General features: G+C 30.3%; 2 protein-coding genes across 2 annotated transcripts in view; both read right to left on the bottom strand.

Annotated features, from left to right (window-relative positions):
* Positions 1-8,779, bottom strand: part of LOC132739450 (uncharacterized protein KIAA2012 homolog) — a 37,163-nt gene extending 28,384 nt beyond the window's left edge. Inside the window, exons 1-6 of the mRNA XM_060727170.1 lie at positions 8,771-8,779; positions 8,514-8,537; positions 7,545-7,674; positions 6,500-6,580; positions 4,046-4,099; positions 3,387-3,458 (exon numbers count right to left, since the gene is read on the bottom strand). Coding sequence (XP_060583153.1) covers positions 3,387-3,458; positions 4,046-4,099; positions 6,500-6,580; positions 7,545-7,674; positions 8,514-8,537; positions 8,771-8,779 — 370 coding nt within the window. The remainder of the gene's footprint in view (positions 1-3,386; positions 3,459-4,045; positions 4,100-6,499; positions 6,581-7,544; positions 7,675-8,513; positions 8,538-8,770) is intronic.
* Positions 8,780-9,034: 255 nt separating this feature from the next.
* LOC132739455 (uncharacterized protein KIAA2012 homolog) overlaps positions 9,035-19,051 on the bottom strand; it is a 61,231-nt gene continuing 51,214 nt past the window's right edge. The window contains exons 19-23 of the mRNA XM_060727175.1: positions 17,746-17,845; positions 16,756-16,977; positions 16,004-16,063; positions 10,106-10,279; positions 9,035-9,153 (exon numbers count right to left, since the gene is read on the bottom strand). Of these exons, the coding sequence (XP_060583158.1) occupies positions 9,035-9,153; positions 10,106-10,279; positions 16,004-16,063; positions 16,756-16,977; positions 17,746-17,845 (675 nt within the window). The remainder of the gene's footprint in view (positions 9,154-10,105; positions 10,280-16,003; positions 16,064-16,755; positions 16,978-17,745; positions 17,846-19,051) is intronic.

The raw sequence follows: 19,051 nt of genomic DNA, 5'->3' as shown, positions 1-19,051 counted from the left end.
GCATGGTTCAAATTTCATAGCTGTGCATCAAAGGACAAGAAAGTAGGTCACATCATCAAAATCTAGATCAAAGTTCAATTTTACAACTGTGCACATGGTCAAAATTTCATTGCTGTACATCAAAGGACAAGAAAGTAGGTCACTGTCTCCTTGGGCAAGGCATAATTTTGACCCAAGGGTTTAATAACAATCTTGATACAGGTCCACCAAACAACATTTCAAGTCAAATATCTAAGCTATAGCTTTCTCCCATTCAGAAAACATTTGTTTTATTTTCTGTTTTTAATATTTGTACATAATGAGAATCACTGCCCCCAAACAGTGCCAATTTTTGACATTTGAACAACTTTGGTAGAGGACCTATAGATGATATTATATATCAAATATCAAAGCTCTATGCCTTGAACCTTCAGACAAAAATATGTATTTTTTTCACTATATGTACATAATGAAAATCAATGACCCCCGGGGCGGAACCAATTTTGACCCCAGGGCTATAATTTGAACAATCTTGCTAGAGGCTCACTGCACAATGTTTCATGAAAAATATCTTAACTCTATCCTTTGTAAATTTAGAGAAGATGATTTTTTAAGTTTTAACTATGTACATATAAGATAAACCTATGGCTCCCAGGGGCGGGGCTAAATTTGACACAATAGGCAAAATTTGAACAACTTCGGTAGAGTACCTTTAGATGATATTATTTAACAAATATTAAAGCTTTAAGCCTTGTACCTTCAGACAATAAGATTTTTTTTATTTTTTACTATATGTATATATTGAAATCAATAATACCCATGGCGGGGGCAATTTCGACCCCAGGGCTATAATTTGAACAATCTTGCTAGAGGTTTACAACACAATGTTTCATGCAAGATATCCTACCTCTAGCATTTGTCAATTGCTAAAATTTTTTTATTTTAAAGTTTTTACTATATACATATAAGGAAAACCAATGACCCCTGGGGCGGGGCCGATTTTGACCCCAGGGCTATAATTTGAACAATCTGGGTAGAGGTCTACCAGACAATGCCTTATGGAAATATTTAAGCTCTAGACCTTTTGGGTCTTTACAAGAAGGTGTTTTAAGTTTTTACTATATGTACATATAGCGAAAATCAATGACCCCGGGGCGGGCCCGATTTTGACCCAGAGGCTATAATTTGAACAATCTTGGTAAGGGTCTACCAGATGATGCCTTATGCAAAATATCTAAGCTCTAGGCCTTTTGGGTTAATACAAGAAGGTATTTAAATTTTTTACTGTATGTACATAGTGAAAATCAATGACCCACAGGGCGGGGCCAATTTTTACCCCAGGGCTTTAATTTGAACAATCTTGTTAAAAGTCTACCAGACAATGCCTTATGCAAAATATCTAAGCTCTAGGCCTTTTGGGTCTTTACAAGAAGATTTTTTAAATTTATTCTTATAATTCCTTTTGGTTGCCATGGCAACCAGATTTCTGCATGGAATGAAATTCTTTGGAACTTTGGAAGCCCTTCACCCAAGGAGCAATCCTGCCAAGTTTGTTTGAAATTGGACTAGCTAGTAGTTTTTCACAAGAAGATTTTTTAAGTTCACTATATAATCTATATAACACACACACACACACACACAAACACACAAACACACAAACACAGGTGAATCGCTATATGCCACCGCATCGTAGATTGCGGTGGCATAAAAATTTAATTCAGAGTGTCTCCCTGTGCATTATTTCAAGTATAAGCAAGCACAAAAGTAAACGACTATGCTTTTTATAAATTTGCTGAACAGCTTTCCCAAATCAAAGATACATGGCTTGCAGACCTTGCAGAACCCATGCCAGTAAGGTACTTATTATTTCAATGTCAGAGACACCTTGTACAGTCCAATCAAATTGAATATACATGTAGCTAGAATAATGTAAGTCATGGTCAGCAGAACATTGTTTTTCAGGTAATTTTAATAGATACAACAAAATAATCTTATAATTATATTATCTATAGAATTTTCAAATTTTTCAACTTGTTCTTTTAATTGTGAATAAGTCTAACTACAGGTTCATTTAAAACTTTGTTTGTGAAACATTCACATGTTTGTGTAGATCATCTTGTGGAAAGTATATTAACAATCTCACACATGTGAAGATAGACCTCAACAAGAGTTCTATAGTAATAAAATAAATGTGATAACAAAAACATGTTTTTATCAAACATGTGAACAAATTTTTTCAGTTTAACAAATCAAAAATAATAGATTTCAGTCACACATGTGAAATTAAAAAAACAACAAAAAAAAACGGGCCTAAAATGAAACTTATTGTACATGAGTAAAATAGTGAGATGAAACGAGACGATTACCCTGAGCACTGCAAAACTATAGTTAACACTTTTAAATTGTGATATTCAAACAGTTCAGACACACGTGATATGTGATTTCCCATACCAGCTTCTTTTGTTGGTGGTTCTTTTTCTTTGAGAACATTCGGTTCAATTTTCTGGTCAACTGCTTTGGGTGGTTCCTCCACTTCAGTTTTGACAGGTTCCGATTCCTTTTCCGGTTTTGGTTTAGGCTTTGTTTTAGTTGCTGGCGTTTTAGGTTTCTTTGGCACTGTTATATGAGTTTCACAAATAATTGAATAATACTTGTACGACTAAGTACTTAGTAATAATATCCCATCTTGTATCCAATACAAATTTATTGACAAGATGTCCTAACTAAATATATCATTTCAAAAACTGGCTTTTTACAATAGGTTAGACAATATTTTCTTCTCTATGCTAAAAATGAGCTATTTTTCAAGCTCCTAATTCCATCAATTTTTAACTATTTTATGATGTTTTAAATCTAATATAGATTTAAATCTTCATAAACAGTGTACATTGCTTGAAAAAAATTTATTCTTTCTGGGATTATGAACATGCCCAATACAATTAGCAAATTGCTTTGTTTACAGTTCATGATTGTGCCAAAGACGTGCAAAATATCGCTAAAACATGCAACGATACCAACTTGTACTGCAAAGTATGATGTTGTATTGTAAATAGATGGATATCATACTTTCTTGTATATAAAGATTTCTAAACGTTACCTGGAAACTTATCAATAAGAATCGGAATATTGAGATGTACATAGATATTATAAATGCATAGATATGCAGTGCTTAAATGTTCAAAAATAATATAAAAGTATGCATATTTATTAGTAAAGTAACCATTTTTTCTTATGGTTTTCACAAAATCGTTGTTAAATGGGTTTTTAGCAAATATATGTTAAAATATAAATTGATACATTTTAAACATGCTGAAGATTTAAGGGGTTTCATAACATTTGTAATAATGATAACAAGAGGTGAAACATGCAAAAAATAGGTGGGTAAGGGGTGCAGCAACATCGTATACCTTTAACTTCAGATTTTTCCTTGCTGGCCATGGATAATTTAGACTGTTGGGATTGGGCTGACTTCTTTACAACTGTACAAAGCAATATTTAAAAACACAACATTTACAAAATTAAATTAGTCTAAGATTGTACAATATTTACATTAATATTTGGTGATGAATTATCTTTTATATTATGTTCGTCTTCACATCATTTCTTAGCATTAGCAAAATACAATATGCATGTAAGTAAACAATAACTTAAACAAACTTAATAGATTTTGGCTTTAAATTTTACAATTACTATATCTGCATAGCAAAAATACATTTTGCGTTTTCTAGTAGAGTACGTAGAACTCGAAGAAATACACATTTCTTAATAATGTAATCGTTTGTGTATCAAAAATACGCAATCTGTTTTTTAGCAGAAAATAATATGAATTTAGAGCATCAGTTCTGCATTTGTGTTAAACAATGGTTAAAACACACATAGACAGTTATTGCAATCAGAAAAATATCTTATATTCATATTTTATGAATCTAATAAGGGTCTATCAATTCTTTTGGAAGCAAAAAATTAAAGACCCTGATCTAATATTTCGGATAAAAACAACTAACAAATATTGTGAAAAGTTTTGTGGGAGTGAAACCATGTGATAATCAAGGGAAACATTTCTTACCAGATTTTTCTTTTGTGACCAATTTTTCTTTCTTGTCTTTAACTATTGATTTGTCTGCTAAATTAAAATGTCTTATACTAATTAACAATACGTTCGTGTATTTGACAGTCTTTATATTTTGAGGTTTCGAAGTATCGCAATCATAACTCAATATTGAAATATTATTCTGGAGTATGGGAGATCACTCTTCCGATCGGAAATATTAGAGTGATCTCCCATACTTCAGAATAATATCTAAACTGACTAGTTTTGCTTTCAAACTAATGAAACTGTCTCATTATAGGGATTTTAATGTCAAACAAAAATTAGTCTTAAAATTGAAATAAATAATTCTTAAAATTGAAATGTCAAACAAATTATTCTTAAAAATGAAATGTCAAACAAATTATTTTTAAAATTGAAATGTCAAACAAATTATTTTCAAAATTGAAATGTCAAACTAATCTTAAAATTGAAATGTCAAACAAATTATCCTTAAAATTGAAATGTAAAAAATATTATTATTAAAACTAAGTAGTCAATGGTATATATAATGATTGGTCATATGACATTGATGTTGGCTAGCCTGACTATTTAATGATGGGCATATAGATATATATTGATATTACTCCTGATATTCACATGTTACTAGCTATTCTAAGCAGTTATAATATCATACAGTTACAATCTAGAATCTGCACTGAGTTAAACAGACTTTAACCTGGTTATTTACTGGTGGCAATCACAGGTGCTATCATTTAACCCCATTAACCTGCTGAGATTTGCTCTTCTTTTTAGTTTAGAGTAATTTATATGAAGTTTTGTTTTTCAATTTCAAAATATCACTGAGATAACAACAATATAGAGCCTGGTCAGACTGCTATACTGTGATGGCAAGGGTAATCACTTTTGGCACCAGCAAGGGCAACTTAGATATCAAGTTGTGACAGTGATGCCTTGAAACCTCAAATTATTCTTTTCATCATTTTGTATTAATATAAATATGTCATGCAAACAATTTGTAACTCCCCATACTGTAACATTTAAATGATAAATCAAATACATAAACATAGGCACATTACTATACAATAACTATAGTTAGTTCATGTGTAACATATATCATATTATATCTCATAAATAAGCAAAAGCTAAACATTAACTCATGAAATAAAATAATGATAATATACTAGTAATTATCATAGAAAATTTGACTTAAATAAAGGAAAATTAAATTGAATTAAAGATGTAAATGTATCATCTATTTTCAACATGAATCAAAAAGCAATGATCATATCTTTAACATATTTTGCATCTCTGATACAAGAATTAAATTCTTACAACATCAATACATTATAATGTAATTAATACATATTATAGAAGACATAAAACAGAATCTTTACAGATTAAAGGGTATAAAGCTATATCTGTTGTTATTGTTGTGTTTTTTTAAAATGAAATTCATAAACACTGAAATTAATTTGTTTCCATACTTTTATTATAGACTCCAGAAAAAGCTGTGACTTAGAATGTCTCTATAACACGTGAATCTTGTACATAAACAGAATAAAATGTTCTTTAATAAAGATTATGCTTCTATTTTCAGTAGGGTTTAGCAATAATTCTGTGCATATGTGCCATTCCATTTTAAGGAAATATACAAACATACATGCATTTCTTTCATACAGGTAATTTTGGAATAAATGTTGTTTTTTTAAATTCAAGAAATAATTTTGTACATTACAGGCAGCAGATATATTAGCTTTATACACTTAAATTAATTCTAGAGATTAATAATCAATCAAAAAATATTAGTTAAATAGTCAAAGATCAATAACAATTGTTAGAAGTAGAATTAAACATGCATGAAAATATTAGAAAATTTAAGGCAAAATGTGTTCAATGCATGAAAATGAAATTAAAAATATAATATATTACTCATTAATTTTCTTTAACATTTATTATTTGATTTTTACAATCAGATAATATTTATAAAGCAGACATGCTTAAGTAAAATAGAAATTATAATACTTATTTATTATATTAGGAGTATTTAGTAATACTTAAATTAATACTTAAATATCCTTATACGTAGAGACTCTAGGAACAATGTGTACATGTTTACATTTAACAATGCAATGTTAATTGTTCTATAGTTTCCTTGCAAACTATGTATAAATATTTGAAGGTGCAAGAAAATAGTAAAAAAAATGAAAATATTATTCAATAATAATAATTTGTTTAAAAGTAAAAATATCAAAAATACATATTTATAATTATTAAGAATACATTCTAAATTAATACATGTGACAATTTGTAGATAAATTAATTGAAAATGTAAACACTTGTTTGGTTAGTAAAACTGGTGTTAGACAAAAGTTGGTTGATTAATTTTTTTTTAATTTGAAAAAAAAAAAAAAAAAGAATCAAGTAAAGTCAAGACTATTTTAATCAGGCAAACTTGATTATTTATCTCACCAGGAATAGATTCTTTAGGTTCTGGAGCATGTACAGGCTGACTATAGAGTTCCTCCAGCTCCTTTTTATTTTGAACTTTACCTGATTGTGTATTATATAAACATATTTTGTTATTAAACAACATTTCAATAAATAAATAATAATTAACATCTATACAAATGTGGTTTTAACCTGAAAACATCAAAAATTGCATTGTGAAATAGAAATTCATGAAATATTACAATATTATGATGCTGAAAAAAATCAATATGCCACAACTCTGGTCATTTACGCACAACATATACTAATATATATGATAGTCAAATACCATAAGAAATAATTTACCATATTCCTTATTATATAAAATGACCTTTCTATAATTAAGCTATAAAAAATGTTATGCAGTTGAAATAAATACAATTAAAAGAAATAAGAATGTATAAGGAAAACTTTATCATTAATCAAGTTGTTTAAATTAAAACTTTAAACATTTGCAACAATTTTATATACCCCCAATATTTATTAAAGTATTTCTGATCATGATCTTAAGAAACCTGTATTAAAATTGGATCTAATATGAAACACTGCAATTACTGAAAGTATGTTGAGAATAAAACCATAAGTATTCCAGACACCAGACATATACCACACATCAACATAATATAACAATTATAACGCTTTTAACCAAATACCTAGCACCAAAGTTGAATAATGACAGGCAAAATACCCCTATCTAACCCCCTACATGTACCTAGCAAGAAATAAGAACCACAAAGAATATATTTAAACAGAGTGGAAAAAAAAGATGCCAGTTGGGTGTAAAAAATCAGTTGTACAATTTTTCTTTTTACAAGGTATCATGCCATACAAAAATTGTAAAATTTTATTATATCAGGGGTTGACCGCAAAACCGTTGTAAGTCTTCTTTATTTCATATAAATTACTGCAGTTTTGCGGTCAACTCCTAAAATGTAAAATTATGATCATTTTATACAACATCAAAATACAACAAACTGGCTCTTTTCCTCCCCTGCTTTACATATCTATCTATAAATAAAAATCTTACCAACAACAAACTCTTCCTTCTTTTCAGGTGAAACAGCTTTCTTCTCCGATACTTTGCTTTTCTTGTCCTCACTTTTCTGTGTTTTCCCGCTCTTTCCGCTCTTCAAACTGACTGCAGCAGATGAACCACTCTAAACAAAATATTACATAATTTAACTACCCTAATGAAAATTATTACATAGTTTAACTACCCTTAACAAAAATATTACATAATTTTACTACCCTAAACAAAAAATATTACATAATTTAACTACCCTAAATAAAAATATTGCATAATTTAACTACCTTTAACAAAAATATTACATAATTTTACTATCCTGAACAAAAATATAACATAATTTAACTTAACCCTTAACAAAAATATTACATTAATTTGAATGTTTTATTTTTGGAAAATAAAGATTTTATTATCTCTCTCACTGAAAAACATCTGTTATCATATTATGTCAGATTCTTTCAAAGATCTTAGGATTACTTTAATGGAATAAATTTTGTATTATAAAAATTATATATCATGAATTTATTTTCAAAAATAACAATTCATTTTAAGACTAATGTAATGCAAACTCAGTCTTAACATTTCTCTAATTATCAAAATCCATCTTTGTAATATATGTACAATGTATGTACAAATTATTGATTCAAATCTTTTTATAGAAATAAATATTTTGACGTTTTACCAAAATAAAGGGTCAAACACTATGCAATATATCATTTTTCAAACTATAAGAAACTATATACTTTGATAACTTCTATGTCTAATAGTTAAATAAACATACTAAAATACAATTTAAAATTTCAAATATTGATTAAAAATTGTGTGCATAATTTAAAAATGGTGAACTCTCTCATTTTTTTAAAATCTGACTGATTCAATTTATAAAGATAATTCCAATGCATACTTAAATACAAATATATATGTGTGTGTGTGTGTGTGCAATAAAAAATACTTTGACAATATCTGATTTACCAGGCCAAATGAAGGTCTACGAATCTGTAATAAAAGTCATCATAAAGATATTACAATTCATTCAACTGTTATTTAACTACTGTTTAAGCACAAATACAAGGGACCTCTACTTAAAGTTCCATTCAAAAGACTGTTTAGTAATTTTAGTTGGCCAATCCGGGAATTGAAAACACTAGAAATCCCTCTGCAAAATATCATGGCACAAATTTGCCCACTAAATAGAACCAGTCCAAACCTTCAGCTAACTAGTTTAATACCTTCCTCATACAATACAATTTTATGACAATTTTCACCAATATTTGTTGTTGTTTTTTTTGTGTTACGGTGTACCAACAAAATGAGATCATATAGCATCGAAACAGGAAATTTAATTTTGGCAAACCTCATTTGTTACACACTTAAAGCAGGACCAGGGTTCAAAACCACCTCACCTGCTGGAGCTAAAAAAGAGATGCATAGACTCCAGAAATTTGAACCCATTTAATTAGTGACCTCTTAGGAGAAGCACAAAAGGAACAAGCTCAACATGTCCGATATAGAATGGTTACCTGTTCAAGGTCAGCAAGTGCTTTCTGAAGTTCATCTTGGTCATGAGAATCTTTACCAGCCTTGCTCGATTTACCATCTTCATCTTGAGACACTGAAAGGTAATTTATACAAATGAGCTGCGCCATGACAAAACCAACATAGTGTGATTGCGACCAGCATTGATCCAGACCAGCCTGCGCATCCGCATAGTCTGATCAGGATCCTTGATGTTCACTTACAAACCCTATAACAAGTAGAGAAACTAATAGCGAACTGGTCGAAAACGCATTACGTTGGTTTTGTCATGGCGCGGCTCGAATTTCATTGTCAAATAATAATGGCACAACAATTAATGTTAACAAAATACAGTGCTTTTATTTGGTGGTTTTGTTTTAAGACACACTGATTTGATGTATTGTATTATATAAATTGTTTTGTACATGGTTGATGCTCAGAGGGAAAACTGGGCTTGCCCAAGTGTGTTGTCTCATTAAATAAAGTTGCTACTTATTTAATTACACTGTAGTGGTCATATGGCAATTTTTCAGGAGCAAAACCTTGTGTGCTCCTTCATGGATTATTTCAGGCACAAGTTTGCACCCGAGTTTAGCCACTGACATTTCATAAGTGAGCTTGTTCTATTACAAATCTTATGCACTAGTCAGTTAAAACCTCAGTCCCCTTGAACCCTTGGAAACACCAGGTACTTTTACTTTTCTAATTTCAAACCCCTTGTAAATGGTCCATCCTATGAAGAGAACCCAATGGTAAAATCCCCTCCCCCCTAAATGCATTCTTTAGTAATTTAGACACATCCCCACCATTTAAAACACCAAAACAAAACCATTGTTTTGACCTGGTATAGGCAAAAGATAAGGATTTAGCACAGCTTATTTTTCCTATCTTCCTTGTTGCCCATGCTTACAAATGACTTTTGTATTTTGTATTCAAGTACAAGTATACACTTTTTACAGAAATTAATTCAATAGATTTAGATCTAATTAATATTCTAGTATAAGTGCAATAAAATACATAAAATATCTAAAATCAATCATGTTCAATACCTGATTTAGGTTTCCCTGAGCTAAGTTTCTTTGAGCCAACCTCTGACCCTGCCTTTGATCCTTTAGAGGAGTCCTTTTCACTATCTTGACCCTGATAATTGATGATGTCTAACTCTCCTATCTCTGCTGGCTTTCTTTCTGAAGGAATTGATACTCTTTTTCCTGCTTCACCATCTGTAAAATGTTAAATAACACTGTTAGGTATTTACCAAGACATTTAACATTTCCCCTAGGGAATCACCAAAAATTCAGGCATCAGGAAAGACTAACAAAAAACGAATGGTCGATTTAACAAGATCTTATAAATCAACATAAAATTTTGTCTGAGTATTATATATCAATCTATCATAGTTAAAAGATAAACTTTAATCAATATACCTGAATAATTGACCTTAATGGTAACATAAATTATCTGGAAATAATATTTCAAGACCATTTTCAAAGTTGCTAGCTAACCATTAAGTATGTTTATATTTTAAAGTTGTTGCAACACTGTGCAGGTCATATATATGGCAATTGTTTTAGCTTTGTCCCCTATTGAAAGGAGCCCTGGGATGCCCCTATACATGAATCATTTTAGGTATAGGTGGGTATCTGAAAAAAACTATTATTTAATATAATTTTTCTTTGACAAGCTTGACACATGTAAAAATCAAATTTTTTTAGGTGTTAAGTGACTCAAAATCAGCCATCTTAACCACTCTGTCATAGAGGTCCCTTAATTATTTTAATGTTTATGTTTATGTCTATCATTCAATATAACTATTTGTTTTCTTGCTTGCTTTCAGTTAGGCTATCATGACTGACATTATGTTTAAAGTCATATGACATTGTTCCAGCCTTAATGGTCAAGGAAGACCTCGGTAGTCCCTCTAAGCATTATTTCAGGCATAAGCTGGCACCTGAGTAGACCCATAAACCCTAGGTTACAAAGCTAACCCTGTAGCTCCCACACATGATTTTTTTTCTAAAGTATACCATAATTATAATCATCAATCATTTCTATACAAATCTGGGATATGGGTAATCAAGAATTCTGTTGCACACAAACAAAACTTCTAAATCACAAACAATGCAACATCTATACAAAATAAGATAACAGAAAAAACAATGGAAAAAGTAAAGGAAGTAAAGCTATCCTGAAAATCTAGGAGAAATAATTATTTCATATTATTCTATACATATATTATAAGTTCTATAATTGTGCAGTTAACATCTAAAACATTTTTCAGTAATAAAATGAGTGTGAATGGGGAAAAGTTGTTGTTTTTTAATGTTATTATGTTGTTCTACAATTATCATAGTGCAGGTTTTGCCACCTTTTACACAAAAAATACATAATAAATGATAATCATTATTATGATATACATGTTCCTGGCAGCTAATCTTTTCCCTGTGATACAAAAAATCTTCTCCATACTAAATTATATATATATATATATATATATATATAATTATAAATATTGCATATGTCTTATATAAATTTCTATATTAATTAAAATGCATACATTATTATATTATAATAATGAAAATAAATTTCTTACATCAATGCTTGGCTTAAACACTTTATTATAAAGTGGTTATACAAGTTGCTGACTGGATTATGAATAAAGAAGAGCACCACTTGACATAGCATTATATACCCAAAAGTGATTTTATTTTTTAATAAGGATGAAGCATTTGTATTACCTCCTTCATATAGCAATCCTTCTATGAAGTTTGAATATTGTGGGCCAAATGGAACTTAAGTAATGCTCCAGGAACTGTTTTCAGTTTTAAAGTAATAGTGACCTTGACCTTGTGACCCCAAAATCAATAGGGGTGTTCTTCCAAAAATGGACAATCATCCAATGAAGTTTGAACACTGTGGGCCAAATTGAACTTAAGTTATGCTCAGGAAACTGTTTTCAGTTTTAAGGAAATAGTGACCTTGATCTTTGACCTTGTGAACCAAAATCAATAGGGTTGTTCTACCTAATATTGACATTCATCCAATGAAGTTTGAACATTGTGGGCCAAATGGAACTTAAGTTATGCTCCTGAAACTGTTTTCAGTTTTAAAGTAATAGTGACCTTGACCTTTGACCTTCTGATCCCAGAATCAAAAGGGGTCTTCTACCCAATATGGACAAAAATCCTATGAAGTTTGAATATTGTGGGCAATATGGAACTTAAGTTATGCTCTTGGAACCAAATTGTTAACGCCAGGGGGTATAACATAATATGCCCAAAATTCTTTTGGGCATATAAAAAAAACTTGCTGCCTCAGCTTAGAACCATGGATCAACTTTATCTATCATTCTGGCTATATTCTCCCATATTTCCTGTCAGCAACTGTTTTTAACTAATTTATTTTCTTATGTATAAACATGTTTATGAACAAAGAACATCTGGTTTTCAGTTTAACCCTTAACCCAATGAAATGGAAACTGATTAGCTATTGCAATAAGTATAAAACCAGGCTGGCCTGCACATCCATGCAGTTTGACCAAGCTCTTTACTTTTGCTCACCAAATTTATTATATTTTCATAGTGAAACACCTTAAACTTTGAATGGACTGTTCCAAATTCAAAAGCAAGGCAAATCCATTTCACAAATTCAGCAGGTTAAGGATATAATGTTGTCTTATCTCTTAAACTAAAATCACACAAAAAATGAGCTTTTCTTTTAAAATTTGTAAGCTGCATGGATTTTCCATGAGTTTAAAATCTTTAAGCTTCAAACAATCATGCATGGATTTTCCATGATTTTGCAATCTTTAAGCTTCAAACAATCATGCATGGATTTTCTATGATTTTGCAATCTTTAAGCTTCAAAACAATCATGCATGGATTTTCCATGAATTTTCATTTAAATTAGTAAGCATTAATTATCATCCATGGGTTTTCCATGAGTTTTGATATTAAAGTTTGTAAATAAAAGTAATTTTGATACTGTTATCAAGAGTGGTTGTATGAAAGCATGCTCTTATTGCAAATAATTCTCAGTGCTTGGATAATGTAGAACTTTGTAAGTTTAAAGAGGGCCAAAATTCTTTCAAAATCCATGTTAGAGTTATGGGCCAAATTGGACAGTGACCTCCTATTTTATAATGTTCTGAAGTTTCAATTTATTCCCCTCGGTAAATTTTGGAGATATGTTCTGGCATGAAAAAACTTAACCAAGGTCACAGTGACACAACCGTCTGGGTCAGAGTACAAAAACTCTTCCTATTCTTTGAATAGTCAAGCTAAAAAAATAGAAAAACAAGAGGGCCCTGAGGTCGCTCACCTGTATATAGGCCCCCCCAACCCCCACCCCCCCCCAACGTTGCAGGGCCAATTTAACCCAAGGGCTTTTATTTGCACAAACTTGGTAGACACCCATAAGAAGATGTTTCATGCTAAACATCTAAGTTCTAGCTCATTGGGCTTTTTAAAAGAAGATTTTTTTAAAGTTTTTACTATACACATATAGTTAAAAACAATGACACCCTTGGGGCCGGGCCAGTTTTGACCCCAGGGCTTTTATTTGAACAAACTTTGTAGACACTTACTAGAAGATGTTTCATGCTTAATATCTAAACTCTAGCTATTTGGGTTTTTTCAAACAAGATTTTAAGTTTTTGCTATACACAAATAAAGAAAATCAATGACCCCCGGGGCGGGGCCAATTTTAACCCCAGGTCTTTTATTTGAATAAACTTTGTAGACACTCACTAAAAGATGTTTCATGCTTAATATCTTAACTCTAGCTATTTGGGTTTTTTCAAAGAAGATTTTTTAAGTTTTTGCTATACACATATAAGGAAAATCAATGACCGCCGGGCGGTGCAAATTTTGACCCCGGGCTTTTATTTGAACAAACTTGGTAGACACCTATTAGAACATGTTTGATGCTAAATATCTTAGCCATAGCTCTTGGAGTTCTTTAAAAGAAGATTTTTTAAGTTTTTACTATATGCATATAGGGGAAAATCAATGACCCCCCGGGGCGGGGCCAATTTTGACTCCAGGGCTTTTATTTGAACAAACTTGGTAGACACTTATTAGAACATGTTTCATGCTAAATATCTTAGCTCTAACTCTTTTGGTTCTTTAAAAGAAGATTTTTTAAGTTTTTACTATATGCATATAGGGAAAATCAATGACCCCCTGGGGCGGGGCCAATTTTGACCCCAGGGTTTTTATTTGAACAAACTTGGTAGACACCTATTAGAACATGTTTCATGCTAAATATCTTAGCTCTAACTCTTTTGGTTCTTTAAAAGAAGATTTTTTAAGTTTTTACTATATGCATATAGGGAAAATCAATGACCCCCTGGGGCGGGGCCAATTTTGACCCCAGGGTTTTTATTTGAACAAACTTGGTAGACACCTATTAGAACATGTTTGATGCTCAATATCTTAGCCATAGCTCTTTGAGTTCTTTAAAAGAAGATTTTTTAAGTTTTTACTATATGCATATATAAGGAAAATCAATGACCCCCCGGGACGGGGCCAATTTTGACCCCAGGGCTTTTATTTGAACAAACTTGGTAGACACCCATTAGAACATGTTTCATGCTAAATATCTTAGCTCTAGCTCTTTGGGTTCTTTAAAAAGAAGATTTTTTAAGTTTTTACTATATGCATATAGGGAAAATCATTATGACCCCCCGGGGCGGGGCCAATTTTGACCCCAGGGCTTTTATTTGAACAAACTTGGTAGACACCCATTAGAACATGTTTCATGCTAAATATCTTAGCTCTAGCTCTTTGGGTTCTTTAAAAGAAGATTTTTTAAGTTTTTACTATATGCATATAGGGAAAATCAATGACCCCCCGGGGCGGGGCCAATTTTGACCCCAGGGCTTTTATTTGAACAAACTTGGTAGACACTTACTAGAAGATGTTTCATGCCAAATATCTAAGCTCTAGCTCTTATGGTTTTTTAAAAGAAGATATTTAAAGTTTTTTCTTTCGGTTGCCATGGCAATCAGAGTTCTGCATGGAATTAAATTCTTTGAACAATTTTTAAATGTGACCACCAAAGGAACATTCCTGTAAAGTTTGGATGAAATTGGCTTAGTGGTTTATGAGGAGATGTCATTTAAAGTAAAAGTTTACGGACGGACGATGGATGGACGGACGGACGCCGGACGAAAAGCGATCACAAAAGCTCACCCTGTCACTTTGTGACAGGTGAGCTAAAAAAATAATGAGTAATAAAAAATATTAGTCTTTTAAGGAAAACTTCTTTACAGATTTCGAAAGAAAGAGTAACTTTTATAAATTTTATTAATAATATAATTAAACAGACTTTTATAGATATATAAACTAAGATATGTTGTGTAATATAGAAGTTAATTAAATGAGAAAGATAACTTTAATTTAATGTTACCTTGACATAGAAAAAAGGGCATACATAATAGGGTGAAATTAAAAGATTCTTTTGGAAAATGCAACAAGTCAAAAAGTTTTTTAAAAAATGTCTGAAAATGAACAAGGAATGACTCAGAAAACAAGAGCTGTCCGTGTAATAGTATGCTTGACTTTTCTCTGTGCCTGAAATAGGAGCATAACTCTGTAAAACGGTTAAAGGTCAGAGTTATAAGACTTGTGCCCATCATGTTAGACAATCAAAGATAATATGTATGCAAATGTCTTCAAGTAGACAGGCAAATCAAAAGAAATAAATGTAAGAAAATTCCAAAAAAAAATACTCTGACAGGAAACAAAAAATGTCAGAAAATGAACAAAAAACAGATTTTCGATCTGAAAAAAAAACTTAATGAAATAAATTGTTAGAATGTTGAATTTGCTATGATAAAATATGTATAAATAAACAATGTTAGAAAGAGTGTCTTTATTCACAGGATCTGATCTCTAGAATTAGGTTTCGGCTACTCTGTTCACATTTAATGTGTAATTTCTTACCATTCCTTGACCATTGCGTGTAGTCTTCCGAGGTAGGTACGTTTAACCACTGAACCGTTTCTATTTATAGTCATAATAGTGACATAGTTATTTTCATATAAACACACATTAAAATTAAGAGAAAATCTGCTGTAATATTCTATATGTGTGAAAAAATATAATCATTCTAAACAGCTTCAAATAATTTCATTTATACACATTGTCATATCTGAATAACATCACTGTACAAGTATATAGAATGTTTTTACATTGTTTCATTCAAAAACTATTTCAACTGTAATAAATAATTACTGTACCTATAACAATAAATTCTATTTGAATAATTTCATTTTTTTTAGAACATTAAATTCTGTTTATATATTTTATTTCAAAATGATATTAAAATATGTTTTTATTTTTCAAAAAGTCTCATAATTAAAATTGTTTCTATTTTTTTACAAAACTGATATAAATAAATTGCATTTACACAATAACACATCAGGATACAGTCATTATCAGATTTGTTTTAACTGATGTAGATAATGGTAAAAGACATATTCTTTCCAAAGATAAACATAATACTCGATTATAGCAAGTGGTATACAATATACTGATTATACCATCAACATAAATTTACTCAGGTCAATAACTATAAAATAGACCACAACATAAGTCTATATGTGTAAAATATAATACATTACTTATCAAACTATACAATATCTTACTTTTTTACTACAGAAACCAAGCTGGTACATGTACAAGAAGACACTTACTTTTGCCTCCAGGTTGATAAATATGACCTTTCTCAACGCCTCCCATAGCCTCTGATATAACACGATTACGCGACCGGATAAAGCTCCGCCCAGTTTCGTCATCTCGTACTATTTCAATATCGTCGGGAGCGAGTGTGTTATTGGCCAACTGTTCCAGCAATTCTGGATCTATTTCAGCATCTTGTGGAATGTCTGACTGTTTCAAACCTGTTGCCTTGGCGACTGTTAGAAAATCAGAAACAATTCATTTTACATTAATCATTATTCATTTAGTCCAATGACAATATGAATATTCAGATCAAATTTTTAAAATCAGTACTAAACCTGTTATTGTATAAATTATGACACGTTTTGTTTGTTTGTTTGTTTCATTTTACGCCTTTTTCAACAGTATTTCAGTCATATAGGAGGGTAGTTTCCTAACCATCGTTCCTGGAGAGTTACACCAGTACTAGACTACCTTCCTCCGCGCTAAACTACCAAAGCATCCTGGGGATCGAACCCACGCCAGAGAGGTAACTGGATTAGAAGTCATCGACTCTAACCCCTCGACCACAGAGGCGGTGTAAAATTATAACACAGATGAATATTTTTGAATAATTTTAGGACTTTAATCCATGTTTGCCAAACAAGCCTTGATATTGTATAGTTACAAAGTATTCTAGTCTGAACTGTTATGAATTTAAGTTCATATATGTTTTTTTTCTTCTCTCTCTCTCATTTCAATATCAATATATTTGTTAAGGCATAAATTCTAAACAAAGTTTTCCTCAACTATCACTTAAAATACACCAAAACAACACATATTTTTTTAAATCTTTACTATCATATTACTCTAAATGCATAATTATTTTCCATCTTTAGAAGCATTAAATAATTAAATTAATTTCACTCAATTAAAACCACTTTTCTTTAAATTAAATAACATCAATTAAATCTATAAGAAATGAAAAACAAATTTAATGTAGCAGAAAAAGGAAAGTTTCATACGAGCTGTCATCAGGTTTCCTCTAATCTGATCCCTGTACTCGGCTACTGTTGGACCGGCACTGTTCCTTTTCTGTACCTTCATCACCTCTTGTATCACAGTCTGTACAGATCAAATAATAAAACACTTTAATATAAAATATATGTAACTGAAATTTAATTCAGTACTGCAACCATTGTTTTAACTTTAAATGGAAATTTATTTAATATTTCAATCATTATAATGATTATATACTTTAACTAAATTGAAATTTCATTCAGTGCTGCAACCACTGTTTAAACTTTAAATGAAAATTTTATTCAATATTTCAATCATTATTTTAACTGAATTAAATTTCATTATATATTTAAACATCTTTCTGATTAAGTTCAAAATTCATTCAATATTTTAAACATTGTTATGATATAATTTAAAATTCCATTCAATATTTGAAATATTTAAATTTAATTGAAATTTCATTCAATTTTCAAATAACTGGTTGTATATAAATCTAATCAGAAGTTTATACAGTAGTTTAAACATTTCTTGCCAATTGGAGCAAAATGGATGTATCAACTAAATTTCATAATTATTAAATATCATACTCAAGTTAAGGCTCATGTAAATACAAAGTTAAGATATTTTTCTTATCACTTATAAACAAATTTGCAATGAATAAAATTAGGAAATTATGATGTTTTAGCAATTGCTTGAAATTAAATAATACACAATCGAGCTGCTGATAAAATAATAGGTACACCTTTACATACATGTAGCACAGATATCAATTTCATTATTGAAATAAATGTACAAATGTATAGAATTATAAATTTCAAGAAGACATTAGAAAACAAACATTGTGACTAACATTGTGACTTTTCACATATTCTATAAAAACAGAATAATTGACAGTAACCATTAAGAAAATAGAATTTACTATTTGTCTTAACTTCATTTTAGTCATGATTAAAATCATGGAATTACAAATGTAAAACTATTAAAAAATATAACAAATCATTTCAGGTAAGGTATTAGTTAAACTCAGTTCTAATTCATATTGTTTTGTTAATTGTACTTAATAGCAGTAAAACAAATTGTAACTGACATCAAACAAAAAAAATGTTTCTTTAACATAAAAAGAAATTGTGTTTTATGATAATAAAATGTCTGTAAGTATATCATTTTATCAAGAAAGAAAAACATACAATTAATGACTAAAAGTGTCATCATATGACATTAATGGTGCCTCTCTATTCATGTAGTAGAGTGGGACTCCACTGAGGTTTAAAAGCCTAAAAACATAACATTTGAATTTCTTACATAAATGAG

This window comes from Ruditapes philippinarum, unplaced genomic scaffold (genome assembly GCF_026571515.1).
Source record: "Ruditapes philippinarum isolate M1 unplaced genomic scaffold, ASM2657151v2 ctg320_1_1_1_1, whole genome shotgun sequence".
NCBI classification, from domain to species: domain Eukaryota; kingdom Metazoa; phylum Mollusca; class Bivalvia; order Venerida; family Veneridae; genus Ruditapes; species Ruditapes philippinarum.
The sequence above is the reverse complement of the archived record's forward strand: the minus strand, read 5'-3'. Positions and strand labels throughout refer to the sequence as shown.